At 41.1% G+C, this 15,961-nt stretch overlaps 1 protein-coding gene across 1 annotated transcript; it reads right to left on the reverse strand.

Annotated features, from left to right (window-relative positions):
* Window positions 1-11,916: 11,916 nt before the first annotated feature.
* LOC146633746 (transcription factor Sox-9-B-like) lies at window positions 11,917-15,407 on the reverse strand. The gene is made up of 3 exons (XM_085351639.1): window positions 14,669-15,407; window positions 14,072-14,319; window positions 11,917-13,750 (listed from the first exon to the last, which is right to left on the reverse strand). The coding sequence occupies exons 1-3, from the start codon at window positions 15,094-15,096 to the stop codon at window positions 12,984-12,986; spliced, it is 1,443 nt and encodes a 480-aa protein (XP_085207765.1). The 5' UTR covers window positions 15,097-15,407; the 3' UTR covers window positions 11,917-12,983.
* Between the last annotated feature and the right edge of the window lie 554 nt (window positions 15,408-15,961).

Here is a 15,961-nt window from a genome sequence, read left to right on the forward strand (position 1 = left end):
ACTGAAGAAGTGGTTATTTAAGTAGACTATAGGGAGAGCCCACATTCTCGAAACATCTACGGAGGGGTTTTTAAGCTGATCGTGAAATGATGTATTTCACTAGCTGGGCCCACGTCCTCATTTTAGGCTTGACAGCATTTTAGTAGGTAAAGGTGAATGCTTGGACATTAACTGAGCTGCGGTTTGGGGAAGGCCTCAAAGGGGACTGGCGACAGCTCCTGGGCCTGGCAGATCCCCATGCACTAAATAGGAGCGAAAGAGTTTAAGAATTGGGAACAAGGAGGGAGTGAGGGTGGAGCACGTAAACGAGAATGAACAGCTTGCAGAACTGGGGGAACCTATATAGATGACAACCGGAAGGAGCATGTTTGGAGGCGTGGTCCCGCTCCTGAAATTCAGATACATAATCTCCAGTAAATTAAGGCACCGCTATCAGGAAGACAGAGGAGGAAGGCGTGATAACTGTAGGTTGTCCAAATTGCAGATTTTTTCTGTGACTGTGAGATCCCTCAAGTAGTTTTAATATAAATCCCTCAAGCAGTTTAGTGTACCTTATTTTGTGTCCAACACTAAATTCCCCAAAAGTACTTACTGCTCAAAGTTGACTCCTTTTTTTAAACAGGAAGTTGTAAGTAATTCAGTCAGTCGTACCAGGTCTAATTTCCACACTAGAATTTAGTTTGGCAGCAGAACTTAGGAGACTTTATGGTTACACCTTGTTAACGTGAACTGACACTTTCTTCAGTCCAAGGTTGACAAAGACGCTCATATTCTACCACCTCAATGTGACACCTTCATATTTTCTTCAGTGTTATAAAGCAAACACTGAAGAAAATTTTTTTGATACACTTCTCCACACAAATGGCTCTCTTCATACGTTGCCAGGTAAAATTTGCTGACTTGGCTTTGACTTAAGTAGCCTCCAACAATTATGAAAATATGAAGCGGGGAATCTTTCATAGTGCTTTGCGTGTTTAAGTGCATGGATCAAAGTGCATAGGTGTTTCTTGGTCTGCTTGGTCTCACTGTGAAGACGGCCTTAATGGATCTCCATTAGGGTGCCCTGATTTGCCAGTTGCCTTTGCCAGTTGCAGTGCCAAGTCTCTGGACACATTTTGGGGATCAGCTCATGTAAACACAGACACACTATTCCTGGATCCACATGGAGGAAATCACCCAATAGACAGTAATGTTATGCCTTTTGCAGTGGAACTGTGGGATCACATGCTTTCCATCCCCATTATTTCCCCTAAATATCTACATGGTCCTTTTTCTTGAATAGCTCTTTCAATATGTCAACATGACTTGCAAACTGACAAGAGTACTTCTACATCCCTGAATGAACATCTATCCTCCCTAGATTATATGTTAGATGCAATTAAACTGACTCAAATATACTCAAGATCAAGTACAAAAGGCTGCATACTTGTCCAAATGCTTACAGGTTGGACTGTAAAAAAAGATACCAAAAGACATCCTCCTCTCTCAAGTCCTGAAGCATAGAGGTTAATGACCATCCGTGTAATTACTGTGCAAGGGACCTGTTTCTTCTCATCATGGATGACTGGCTTGCGATTAACTCATTACCCCCTATCCTGACCATGCAATTAGGCCTCGCACCACAATTAAGTCTCTATGTTACGCCTCACTGGTCACTAGACACAGCGATCATTGCCAGGGCACCATTGCTGCTACCTTTTATCTGCGTTCTGTGCATGATTACTGAGTTATGGCTTGTAATTGTAATGACACTTATTGTTTCTACATGTCCTATCTGGTGCATGTTATCGATTAGGGTGGTGTAAGCCACAACTTTTGAAGGTTGTTGACAGACAGGCGCAGTTGCCGGTGTTGTGGGTTGTCTGTGGCTGCTGTCAACAACATTTTGGCTCTCGCCGGGTCCTTCAAATGTCTGTCAGGGTGGCCCAGGAACAATGATGCCCATCTGGAAACAGACCTTCCCAACTCTGGACGATCTGATGGATGGGGAAATTTCTTCAGGATGTCCAGCTGAGCCCACAAACAGAAACTCAATCAATCACCCCACTCTTCTGTCCCTACTGACGAGCACCCACCCAAACCGAGACCCACAGGTCAAGGGTTCTGTCAAGACATCTCCAGTTCCTTACACTCATCCCTTGACCAGAGGCAAATTAATCTGATCACTTTAAGTGTGTCTTCATACACCAAGTGTTCATTGTTCATTTTCTTACTGCCGTCTTATTTAGATAGTCTTACTTACTGATGTATCACTCTTTGTTTCTGATGTGGTTCATTTTCCTAAACCAACTGATTCAGAGTCGCATGTGGAAAATCCAGGAAACGACTATGTACTCGGATAAATGTGGCATTCTTCAGCCTACAAAGTTGACAATTTCCACTACTCTAATGAAAGCCATAAAAGAGATTTTCTCTTAATAGCAGCATTTACAGTAGCTGCAGTCTGGAAAATCTTAGGCTTGCAATCAATATGTGTCTTCAGTCAAGTATTTGTGACAACTTCACAATGTATTATCTTGTCAGGATCTTAAAGTAGTTGATGAAAAGCACTTTTTTCATCCAATCTGCTTTTCTGTGATTGATGAGGTTTCAGGCAGATTTTCCATTGCTCCGGAGACTCCGTATGTCAAGAAGCTTCTCAGGTTCCTGGCAATAGTAATCCGGTGCAGTTTCAGAGATGTTTTCAGACCTAGTTTAAAATATGGGAATGCAAAGATTGAGAGATGATGACAATATTTGTCATATTTTTACATTTGACAGCATTGGTACTGATGCCAGGAAACAGTATTGGAGGCATTTTAGCTTTTTCATTTCTTCTGTCATTGTGCACTTAGGCATTGAGATGGGCAGTGAGGCAGATAAGTGATAGAACTTTGTATTGATAGGCGAAGCTAGTGACACAGCTAGGAGGTCAGAGGTAGACCCTTCCTCCTCCTGGCTGGCCCAGCTCGGCACTTATCAGTCATAATGACAAATGACAGCGTTTGATGAAACAGAGGGGTTACATCATCACTTCCCTAATGAGGGAGCTCACAGCAGGAGGGGAAAAGATGGAACAAGACAAGCAGTATGGAGGGAGAGATGGATAAAAGGAAGATAGACCACTTTATAGTTGCCAAATACCGACGGTTGCCCAGAGATTGTCTATGTTTATCAAGGAATAGATTTTAGGATTGCTCTGGAATACTAGACCTATAAAACTATAATCAGTTACATAAAGGAAGTTTTTCTTAAATGATTGCTTTTGCTTTTGTTTCCAGCTTAATTTGACATTTAAGTGTCCTTTTGCTCTCATCGAATAGACGTCTTAGGACAGATACTTGAACCATGCCACTGTACTGAAAGGATTAGAGTTATTTGGAAAGCCATGTGGAAAGAAACAGAGACAGTGTACATTTAAACAGTAGCTCTTAGTTATGAGGCCAGTAGGGACGTAGCTAAAGGAGTTTGCCGAAATATATCCTTTTCATTCATGATATTATCTGTCATAGCATTTGGTGTGACAATAGAATAGCAGCTTCGAAGGCAGCCAGGCCAAAGGACATTCCCTGTATGCCCGTGTCTCTCTGTGTCTTTATGGTTGGCTTTGGACTTGGCGCTGGAGTCCGAGGGGGAGATTATCTGGCCTGTCTGCCTTCAGGAGCTCTCGGGGTTTGTGTCTTTGTGCAGCATTAGAGCAGGCTGGGAGTGCGCCCACCGCGAGAGGGGAAATGTGTTTGACATACGCTCAGCGCACACGGTCGGGGAGACTGGAACAGCAGGATACGATTAATGACCACAGAATCAGATTGTTACAATATGGCTTCCCTCACCCCCACCTTCTTCACCATGGGGCTGTCATATTTCACAGGCTTGCCTGCCTGTGTGTGTCTGTGGCGTGCTTGTGTGTGTGCCTCAGTAAGGAAGGGGCCCTTTTCTCCTCTGTATTTTGTTGTCTCTCCCTCCGTCTTTCATTCTCCCTCCTGCACTCTCACTCTGTCTCTCTCTCTCTCGCTCTCTGTCTTTCTGTGTTGTTGTGGGTCATTTATATGCAACAGTGCATTCTTGGATCTTACAGGAGAGTCTGTTCTCATGGGTTTTGTGGTGTAGTTTGGCTGGTTAGACACATGGAAGCAGGTTCCTGGGTCCATGTTATCATATACATATAGCCTGCAGCAGACCCATCAATTTCTATTTGTAAAATTGGACACACTCATACAAATATTTATATAGCTTCTATATATATCTATCCATCTGTTCATTTTCTTAACCACATATCCACCATATATAATACATGCATATACATGTTATTTGTATTTTCATATAATTATTCCCAATCAAATTTGATTTAAAGTCGTAGAAAAACAAGTTTGTTTTCCACTTTTATAGTTTATGCTGATGAGGCTGCGTTTGACATGTATCGTTGTTAGGCTCATAGCTGTAAAAATATGTCCAGCAAAACCATTGTCAAACATAATAAAGAACAGTTTTAGATTAGGGTTCAGGGAAAAACAAAAACAAAAAAAAATCTGGAAGCCAAATGTTCCAAGATTGTTAGGAGGCTCCTTTAAGGGGACTTCAGGGCTTTGAGGTCAGTGACCAAAGATCAAAAGGTCACACTGAGCATGGATGTACAGAGGTAGAGAATGCGCGAGGAAGAAGAGGAAAACCTTGACAAGGTGTTAAACAGGCACGTTGGATCTGCGCACATAAGCACACGCATAACTAGACCTGCGCTGTGATGTTTGTTGACACGTCTGGGAGAGAAATTCGAAGTGTTCACAGGTATCATAAATCAGGAAGGGGCATGATTTTTCCCAGGGCTTCATGTCACTCTCTGGTGGTCAGTGACACCGGGCTGCGTTACCACAGAAGCAAATTATGAGAGCGTCAGAAGAAACAGTGTTCTGTAGTATAGTTTCAATGCCAGGGGTTAAACAACAAGAAATTAAAATTATTCGTTCAATTCATGCATTTTTTTTCTTTTCTGTTCTTGAAAAACAAATGTGTCCCTACTGATTCTCTACTTCCTGACGTCTACTTGGAATTTCACAGCAAGTTACAGAAAGTGAGAAGGGCAGAGAAAGAAAGAGAGAGCTGGATGTACTGTCTGGCACTTTTGGCTCTGTACCTGGGCACAGCACTCACCCATTTATTGAAATCCCACTCTGTGATCCTGCTATAAAGTGAGCGATTCAAATTTCTCCTTCATCTAGCCCACGTCAAAAGAAAAAAAGAAGAAGAAAAAAGAAACACCCAGTCTCTTCTAGTTTTAATTCTTTTCCCACTGTCTGTTTTTTTCCAGATGTACTGGCTACTTTCTTCTACTCTTATAATCTGACAGAGACACAAAAACATGGCTCCCGTTGAGGTTAAGTTATATTTTTCTTTCTCTTTCACTATTGCACTGTTTAAGTTGCCTTTTTGTGTTTTATGCATCTAACTTGCTGCAGACCTCATTACCCTTCACCCTGTGCTCACTACAAACACCTGTTCCCTGCAGCTGCTGCAGCTTCATTGCACTCTAGGACATCCGAATTGCATGTTTTCCAAACCTCTTGTGGGGAAAAAACACTAGAAATGTTTTTTTAGAAACGTTTTCTTTTCTTGGAAATACATTTGACACCTAATGAAGAGTTTTAAATCACAGGGTGCGTTTGTGCCAGACAATCACCAGCAAAGGGAGGGGGCCATCGAAGTATCTGTAAAACAAAAAAGTCGGAGCTGCAGAACAGCTAACATCAGCGTGCTCTCCTGCACCTTGTTTTAAAGTATTCCCTTCTGCTCGCAATGACGCTAAAATTGCTGATCCTTCAGAGGTAGTTGGAAAGCATTAAACTACCTGTGGAGAAAATAATAGAGGCACACAGCTGAATCATACCAAGCCCTTTCCGATCGCCATCCCAGTACTGCTACCAATTAATGCTCTTAAGAGGCTGCCTGCATGGATACATTATTTTTCTTTGACAGACCTATAAAATTATATGATAAAATGTTATAATTACCAGAGCTCTGCTTTTGTCTGTAGACTTTGCTTACACCCTGTTGTCAGCCAGTTTTGTAAAAAGTCAGATTTCCTGCAGCTATAATCTGTCGGCAAACAATGAGCACCAAATCACAAGACACAAGTCAGAGACTAGCTTCTAAACTAAAACCAGGCTACTGATTATTTTGGTCGCAGTGAAATGATAATGATAAAAGTGATTTAAGCAAGTTCTGATGGTAAATATGCTGTTGGCTCTAGTTAGTAATACTCCTGGCCTTCTGCTGATATTCAAAAGCTCCACTCTCAAAGGAAAAGAGACAGCTCATATCTTAACACATGCAGGCCACTGGGTTCAGCAAAAGAAAGAGCTGTACAGAAGGAAAGGAGGAAAAAAGTAGGACACATATAAATGCTAAAAACAAATAAATACACATGACCATGCAAAATTTCTTTCATTTCTTCCTTTAGTACAAACTGGCTGCTGGTTTGGTTGTCACTTTCTGTTGCTGTGACAAAGAGTCTCTCTGTGTTTGATTAATTGGTTTACTGCCAGGTTAGGTACTGGCTGTTTCTCTGGAATCTGCATTTGGCCATGAACTTTACTTTTACATGTTGGTTGAGGTATTAACTTATTTAGACTGGGGATTAAGGCTTACTGGTTGTCCCGTAGATGGAATGGACAAACATAAGGGAGGTATGTTTGAGATACCGGGGTCTGTCAGTAAAGAACAGGCTGCTGAACGGCTAATAATGCTCTGCAGCTTGTGTCACAGCAGTGGCTTTGCAGACAACCAACAAAGATATAAGAAACACAAACAGTGCACTCCCATTTCATGTAAAAATTCTCCCAGCCTGTGCCCCAGGAAGAGAATTAGATAACTCGATAGTTAAGAAGTCGTCGTTTTTATGCAATAACAGAAACGGACAATTATGATCTAAGAAAAAAAGCAACCTAATATTTCTCCTGTTTCTAATTTATGAGCTAAAAAGTCTTATTAAAAAGATGAATGCAATAGTAATTCCACTCTTTTTATTTTATAAATAGGTGTGGTTTAACACTGAAACAAAACAGGAACTAGGTTTCATGCCTGACTTACATGCCTCATAGTTTCTCCATGTACATGACAGCTTCGGCTTTGTCTCAAGGATCAGCTAGCAGAGCTTGGCTTATTTCAAGTCCTCATGCCCTGCGAGAATGGCATCAGTTTTACCGACATGTCAGTTTGACTTTTCTCAAACAATCTGTCCCAAATAAGCAAATCTATATCTGTGGCTGGTTCGTCAACAAAACTTTAAGTGTCTTAACTGGAAACAAATGGAAACATGGATGGAAAATCTCATCTCTATTACTGGAGAGAATCCTTCTTTGAACAATGAGGGATAATAGAGATAAGGATGAGAAACCTTGATTAAATAAAGCTTATAGACAAACCCAGTTGATCCATGTTCTTGTTTAGGCCCCTGGATTCAATTATGGAAGACTGTCTTGCTAATACATGTTTTTTTCTGTAATACATGCTTTTTGTTTGTATTTTTGTATTTTTATTTTTTTTTTTGCATTTTACGTACCACATACTCATATAAAACACATGCTTTAGGCATGTTTTTGACTGACACCAAGATTTTACTCATTTATTTATCTTTGACTGATCTTTGACTTCTTAAAAATAAAAAAAATAAAAAATATATATAAATGCCTAAACTGCCAGTCTCATCTTATTCATTGGCTGTGCACTTTAGCACAAACCACCCACTGCCAGACCTCACCTACCTTCCTCCCAGACTGAGCTGGGGCTCATGAGGCCTCAGACACACTTAATGGGATTATGGTAATATAATTTTGTGCCGCTGACCTCGGGCTGGTGCCAGGTTTCTTCCACATCCTCAGACAAAGGCACAAAACTCACCAAGGGTTCTAGCAGGCTGGCCCGGCTCGGCCTCTTGGCACAGGCCGCTCTCCTCCTAGGGCCTGTGGAAGATGGATGGCTTTGGGGCAAAGTCTTACTTCCTAAGTCTGCTCCAACAGTAACAAAGCAAAACTGAGCAGTGACGGTTGTGAAATTTTATTGTAAATATAATCTCACAATAGAAAGAAGACTATTGTTGCTCATGTAATCACATTGCGATTTCGGCTATACACCACCTAATGCAGTTCAGGACGGAGGAAATGTGCCCTTTATTTGCTCCCCATTTACTCCCACAGTAGTTCTTCAGCTGAGGGTGTAGCCTCCATGGAAACAGCCTTGTAGTCAGCTTGTCTTGCCATGTGATTTAGTGTAGTTCATCTGGATGTGTCTTAATAGTTTCAGAAGCAACTTTATGGACTGGATGAGCAATTTAAATTCTTTATACAGGACATTGAAACAATCCTGTCATCAATAAACTAAATATCATCCATAATATTTGGTTTCATTGAACATCTGCAGTATTTGTTTTTTAAAATTGATGTTCCAAGCAAAAGAAAGCGCACTCACAAAGTCCATCAGCGTACGGTGTGCTTCCAGTATGTTGTTGAGATCGACTTTTGGTTTGTTTCGTTTTACTTTATTGTGTATCTTATTGTCGTCCACTCACCGTGGGTGTATCACCAGATTTTTTTCAGCTTTTCTTTTCTTTTCCTCTTCCTTTTGCCTTTAGAAAGACCACCCATAGGGTTCGGAGGGGGCAGACGTCTCTGCGGAATAATAATGGAGTCGTCCTGGGAAAATTGCCCATGGAAAGGCCTGTCTGAAAAAAAAAGAAAGAAAGAAAGAAAAATTTGGTCTTGTTTCCGATCCTTCTCGGAAACATTCATCAGGGCACTCCTGCTGTTTGGTGGGCAGACCCATTTCAGCCCCAATCCACTCACTAGCTCGGCAGGCTGGGACGCTTAGTTTAGAAAGATGCTTTTCTTTTTTCTTTTTTTTTGCTGTGCCCAGATTTGTTTTTAATATAGATCCCCAGTAATGATAGGCTGTGACTGTATATGTCGTTTCCTGAATATCTGATGTTGTGCAGTTGCTTTGAATTGTTAACAGAAGTTATAATCAGGGAAAACGTTATTATCATTTCTTGTGGCAATTTTTTGGGATGAATTACATTAAATTTAACATTACTTTTGACTCGCCTCTGGCCAAGACCGCCTGTGCCTGCAGAAAAGCCTGAGAAATGAATCACTGTGGTCTCACACAGGGAAAACCTCAGTACTGATGTCATTTCCTGGCGTGGTGCTACCATTTGACAAAACTACATGACACATCATTCTGATGAAATACGATGAAAGTCACTATCATCTTGTTCTCTATTATCTCTATGTTTTCTTTTTTCTACTGAAGTCAGAGAAATTCAAACATGTCCTATCCAGACTCTCTGTGAATAATAAAAGATAAACATTCAAACACCTTTCCTCTGTAACAGAGTGACTTAGACTCACTTGATTCACCCTGAATCAATCAAGTGAGTTTAACTCGCATAGAAGGAACAACAGAAACTATACTCAGAGAAAGGATCAATTAAAAGAAATGATCAAAAATATACTTTTTAGAAATATTAAAGCAAAAAAGGCAGGCTAATATTTTACCAGAAGTGTTAATATGATCACCTTATGTGTTCTGAATTGATCTGGATTGATTTTGGGGGGAGCTGGACTTGCAAGTGTAAACACTTAACATTTTCCCATGCACTAACACTGCCAACAACCTGAGAGTGAAACAATTTAGCAAAAATGTTTTGGTCATTTCCTATAACTAGCGAACCTGTGTTTACTAAAGTTGACTTTTTTTCTTTGTTTACTGAACAGAAATGTTGGCCCCAGTTTAACTTTCAGGCAGCAGTTTTCACGAGGAGCCAATCATGTCCTTAGCACTGAGTCACGCCTGCTGGAGCAAGCTCAGGCAGCATCAAGACATTTTAGGTCAGGTAACATTTTATTTTCATTAAGAACTCGTGCTTAACAACTCTTGATGGATTTTTTTCCCTGAGATTTTCTGACAATCAGTGCTTTTAATGATAAAAGGGGCGCTTTTCTTTAATGTTCTTCTGTCCTTTTCTCATGAACGCCCACATCACCGTTCTGCCCTGCTCTGAATCAGCGGTAACTGCCTAAGCCCTGAGGCCCTGCTGCCCTGTTGCCTAGCTCCACGTTTGAGCCACTGGAGGTTCAGTGATGGATGTGCCTCAGGGGCTCTCTGTGGGAGGTAGGTTCAGGGCCTCACATGCCCCGCATGCTCCTCACCGTTAGAGGGGAAGTTTACTACCTTTGTATTTAACCAGAGACACCAAAGTCAAGCCTTAGGACAGTGTTGTGTCCTCAACACAATAAACCTTAAGTGACCGCATATCAGTTTCTGAACGCTTTACCAGAAGCCACAGAAAATCCCAGACCAGATGAACGAAGTAAAGCTGGCGTTATGATGTCACAAAGCATTACTTTTGTATTTTTTTATTACTCTGATCATAAAACTAAATGTTAAACAGCCACTAGACATTTTTCGCTCAGAATAGCAAACAGTTTAGATTATCTAATAAATAAATTAGTCTGATGGACATATTTTTAGAGAAGCAATTTCTCTTTCCCCCTCTTTACATAAGAGTGCAAAATATGGTTAAAAAAGAAAAGAAAAGAAAGAAAAAAAACACATAAAAAAACTTTGGGAGAAAGTCACTCAGACCGATTCCAGTCTGCATTACAATGAGGTGTTGAAATGGTTGATGGGTCTAGTTAATATATCTGGCTCTCTATCCATAATACAGGTTTTGTGTACCTTAGTATGATGTCTAATAAGTAGCTACAGAACAAGGTAAAAAAATGTCCAGTCATCACAGTGAAATGAAGTGCAGCAGTGGATGGCAGGAAAAAGAAAAAAAAGATTTTAGTCCAGTTGACGTGAGGAAAGAGACGTCATCTGTGAATGTGCCTCAAATTTCAACACAAACCTATAGTACCTGATTGTGTTTACACTGTCACTGATTTATTAAGGTCAGCCGTGCTCCAATGTTACGAGGCCAGTAATGACTAAAAAATATTCAGTGTTTAGTTTGTTTCTTTAAGCCGTTGAGTATACAGGCGAGGGGGGCTGGGGGTGGACATACATCTTGGCAGTAGTCCACGGTAATAATGGACCTGTGACCTCACGGTCTGAGAAGGGAGAAGTGTCGATGTGCAGCGTTACCAAACTACTGCTGTTGGTGGATGACAAGCTGGTTCCAAGTAATGCACAAATTAAATTATATGTGCAATCTATTATCCCCCCCCCCCCCTTTTCTGTTCCAAGGTAATTCAGACTCATCCAGTGGCATCGCCAATCTGCTGATCTCATGTCAGCACCTTTTTGTAACTGGTTTGATGGGGATGTCTCTTCTCACATCAACTGAACTAAATCCTTTTTTTAAAAAATACCACCTATTGTTGTTCTCCATCTCCAGTGATGACTAGATGCCTTTTTCCATAACTACTTATTGCACACCGTATTAAGGTACCCGTACTGCCAGAGTGCCCCCGAAACTCTCAGATGTGTTGGTGAGAAATGCTGACAGATGGAAACCACGAGCAGCGCTGTACAAAAACACAGGACGAGACAAGACGTTTTGCTGTTTTGCTTTTATTGCAAACAAATATAATACAAAAGATAAGCTTTTAAGAAAATGCCATGTTTACCTAGGGAAACTGCATTAAGAAGATGACAAAATGGGAACTAATGAGACAGAATATAAAATGGGGAACACAATGTTTTTGATAAACAAACAAACAAACAAAAAACATGTTGATTCCAGCAAATTCTTTACAAAACGGCTGCTTTTATATTCATTTAGACATTTGTTAGAAATAGAGTGACAAAAGGAAAGACTTCCAGTTTTTCTTTTTACTTACTCGTGTAATTATAAGTATTCTGTACATAACTAGATCATGAATAAAAGAAACTTTTATAAGGAAAACATTTACAAATGATAAATAAACAAATTTGTACCACATATGACAGCAACCTATTTCTCCTCAGCTAGCTGCTGCTGAATTAAAACGACAATTGCAAATAGTTATTTTCAAATAAAATTAATGCTAAAGAATAAATTAAGACAAGGGTTAGGAAAAGAAAGTTGAGGCAGAAGGCTTGATAGAAACACACCGGACTCAGACTTGATGGTTGGTGAGAATAATGGGGTCAAAGGTCACTTCTTGTATCTCATCAAGCAGGAAGTCAGAACTATGCTGTAGTTTTCACACTGCAATTCAAAGTGGACGAAGCCTCACTGCCGTAGCTCTTGAGGCACCAATGGTTTCAAGGCAAAAAAACAAAACGAAAACAAAACAAAGCAAGCATTGCTGTTACAGCTAGCAACACAGTAAGGCCCTTAGGAGAATTACATGGCACCTGCTATAGCGTTTCCAACACAATAAACTTGAGCTAAAGCAAACAAGAAGTAGAATATTTGACTAATTCACTGATGACACGGTCATATCATGGCCAAAAATTCTCATCTATTTCAAACGTGCGTCGCTCAATCCTTGCATCTCATTGGAATTACATTAAAATATGTACAGTACAAAAGTTCAAAGCAGAATATAGGCTATTATGAGACGGCAGTGTCAGTAAACGGTTTCTTACTTCCTGTACAAAAATACATTAGTCAGAAGTAAGGCCACTGAAGGGTGTTTTTACCCGGCATTCCTGCTCTGTTACGTTTGTTAAACCTTCAAATCGTGACGACGAGGGTGCTGATGACACTGAATATGATAGTAATGACAAGAGCAGAACACATACACAGTACATACTAATATATTTATAGCCAGTATGTCCTCACAGAGGATTTAACTTTTTTTAAAACATTATATCTAAAAAAATATAATCACAATTCAAACCAATACAAAAGGCACTGTTGTGAGCCAATCCAAAGATGTGTTTTTTCAGAACCTTAAAAAAAAAAGTTCTTGTCATGTTTTTCTGTTGGCAATGAAAGGTGTGTGACGTAACGGTGCAAAGGCCACCGAGCAGAAAGAAGTCTGGGATATATGTGTTATATAGTCAGTGCTCAGACTGCCTCCTCAGGGCCTGGAAAGTTGTGTGTAAATGGGCTGCTCCCAGTGCTGCGGACTGTGGGTCTGCGGCACAGAGGGCACCCCGGTGGTGTCAGCAATTGGGGTGTACATCGGCCTCTGGCTGGGGCTCACGTAACTAAAGGTGGAGTACAAGCTTGAGCCTTGGCCAGCTGCGTGGCTGTAGTAGGAGTTGGCACCACTTTGGTGGTCTGAATAGTCATATTGTGATCTGGTGATGGAGGGGTAAGAATTGGTGCTGTAGTGCTGGAGGTTGAAGGACCCATAGGTGACATGCTGTGGGGAGCCCTGCTGCTCACTGTAGTGGCTGGGGCTCAGCTGCTCCGTCTTAATCTGGGTGGTTCTCTGTTGACCCTGCTGGCTTTGCTCTCCTCCTCCACCCAGAGTGGTCAGAGAGAGCTGCTGTTGCTGCTGCTGCTGCTTGGACATCCAGGCGTGGGCTCCAACACTAGCTTGCTGGCTGACAGAGGAGCTGTTGATAGGGTAGCCGCTGCTGTAGCCAGCCTGCGCTGCACCATTCACCCCAGCATGGCTGTGTGGTGGCAGGTACTGATCAAACTCATCAACATCGAAGCTTCCTATATTGGAGATGACATCAGTGCTCAGCTCACCGATGTCCACAGCTCCAAAATCAATGTTGAGCTGGCGGCTAGTGCCCTCCTGCGTGGGCCGCCCCTCACGTTTCAGATCAGCTTTGCTGGAGGGAAGGTCTGTCTTCGGGGTGGTTGGGGGTGTTGGTGGACCCTGTGACTGACCTAGTGAGACAAAGGCAAAGTTAGACATTTGTTTAGCATAACATTTTTGTTAAAAAAGTTTGAATTTAAGAACATGTTTCCCACATGAGATATAAAAGCTTAACTGTACATGCCTCCAGGAGAGGTTTATTGTAACTACAGGCAGGTGTATTTGCATGATGGCTTGTAAAACCTAATAATCATTAACTACTAATCATTAACAGTTCTCCAGTTAAGGCCCTGAGGGCTTCTAAAAAATATATTTTTAATCCAAACCGGAACTTTTGAAAAAACATAAACATTACAGAAAATATATTTGCTTTTTATTTCTTGTTCCCTCACCTGAGTGCTCTCCCGGAGAGTGCACCTCGCCCATACTTGAAGCCGGAGAGTCGGCCTGCTGCAACGCCTTGAAAATGGCATTTGGAGAGATATGAGTTTGGTCGTTGTCCTCCGGTTCGCTTTGCCCATTCTTGACAGACTTTCTCCGCCTTGGCTGATATTTGTAGTCGGGGTGATCCTTCTTATGTTGCACTCGCAAACGCTCAGCCTCCTCCACAAACGGGCGCTTCTCTACCTCATTGAGCAATCTGAAAATAGCACACGGAATTGTACAAACTTGTTAAACTGCGCTTGGTAAACAGTTGCAGAAGCTAAGCACACTGATTCAATCTGTGCAGTTGGTAATTAGCATTGATCATTACAAAAAAGAAGAAAAAAAAGTTAGCATCGTAATTCTTTAGAAGTCATTGTATGCATAACAATGAACTTAAAATACTCATAAAATCAAAAGCATAGGTGAGTAAAAGCATTCAAACCAAAATACTGCAAAGCTAAACTTGAAAGAGCAGGAATCTATACGTTAATAAATAATGTGCCGCGCACAGCGGCGCGTAAAAGTGCATTGTAAAAGTGAACGATAAACTAAAGCGAGCCTACCTCCAAAGTTTGCCCAGGGTTTTGCTGAGTTCTGCGTTGTGCAGGTGTGGGTATTGATCGGCCAACTTTCTCCGTGCAGCTTGAGCCCACACCATGAACGCGTTCATGGGTCTTTTGACGTGGGGTTTGCTTTTACTCGAGCCGTTGACGCGCACCGGCATAGGCACGAGCGTCCAGTCGTAACCCTTCAACACCTGAGACACCGCGTCTCTGATACACACGGGAAACTTTTCCTCTTCGGTTTCCTTCTTATAGTCTTGACCCATGAGGAGGTGGTTGTCGGACGGACGAGTGTTTTCAGTGTCCGAACCCGACCCGGACGGACAAGGCGAGCCCGCGGAATCCTCAGACATGCTTGGGCTGGGAGCGTCAGAGTGACACTTCTCCTGTTCTTCTGTCATCTTCAGGTAAGGGTCGAGGAGATTCATGCGAAAAAATTAAAGAACAGCTTCTCGCAGTTAAAAAAAATAATTAAAAAAATAGGAGGAAAAATCCTTCTTTCTATATCCAGGTGATATGCCCCAAAGCTGCAGTGTCAGCTTGCCGGGGGCAAACTTTAAAATGAAAAAATAAAAATAAACAAAAAAATAAGAAAAAATAAGTAAATATGGAAATATTTCTGTTCCGCTGAATGCTCACAATTTCGCAGAGAAGAAAACCATCTGTAAGTGGTCGCTTTCGAATACTTAGCTTCGAAACTGTGACTTTGAAGACAAACGTGAGAGAACTGCTGTTGCAGGATTGCTGAAGAGTCTATAGACACGGGAGGCGATGCCTGGATTTATGTTTTAACGGCAAGGAAATGATTGGGGGAAACTTTTTTAGTAGGCGGGACGTAATTTGACTCTGCTCCAGAGCAGTCTTGCAGTCAACAACTGAAAACTCAGCTCAAGTTAGGAAAACGTGTTTTTCCCCTCTTATTGTCTTTCATTTCATTTCAACTTTGTAACTTTGTAACTTTTAAAAGAGCATGCTTATGATATAAACTGATTTAGTTACTCGTACATTAAAATCAGATAAGATGAACTTCCTTTTTATGGTAACAGGCACAAAACCCGCCCCATCTTTAATAAAGGTATGATTGTCATTAAAACTCTTGTATTTTTCTTTTTTAAAAACTTGATTATAAAATCAAGTTTGTTTTTGTTTCTTTACTGAAGTCATACTTACAAATCTTCAACTTTTCTTTAACTTCTTCTTCTTAGATTTATTTTAATACATTTGTTGGTGGAATGTAGATTTGGGATGTTGCAGTTTTAATCCTTTGCTCTACCAACTAAGTTTATCCTTGTG

This window comes from Diplotaxodon limnothrissa, linkage group LG4, assembly GCF_057381915.1.
Source record: "Diplotaxodon limnothrissa isolate DT_005_m linkage group LG4, D_limnothrissa_male_GT1.1, whole genome shotgun sequence".
Taxonomy (NCBI): Eukaryota; Metazoa; Chordata; class Actinopteri; order Cichliformes; family Cichlidae; genus Diplotaxodon; species Diplotaxodon limnothrissa.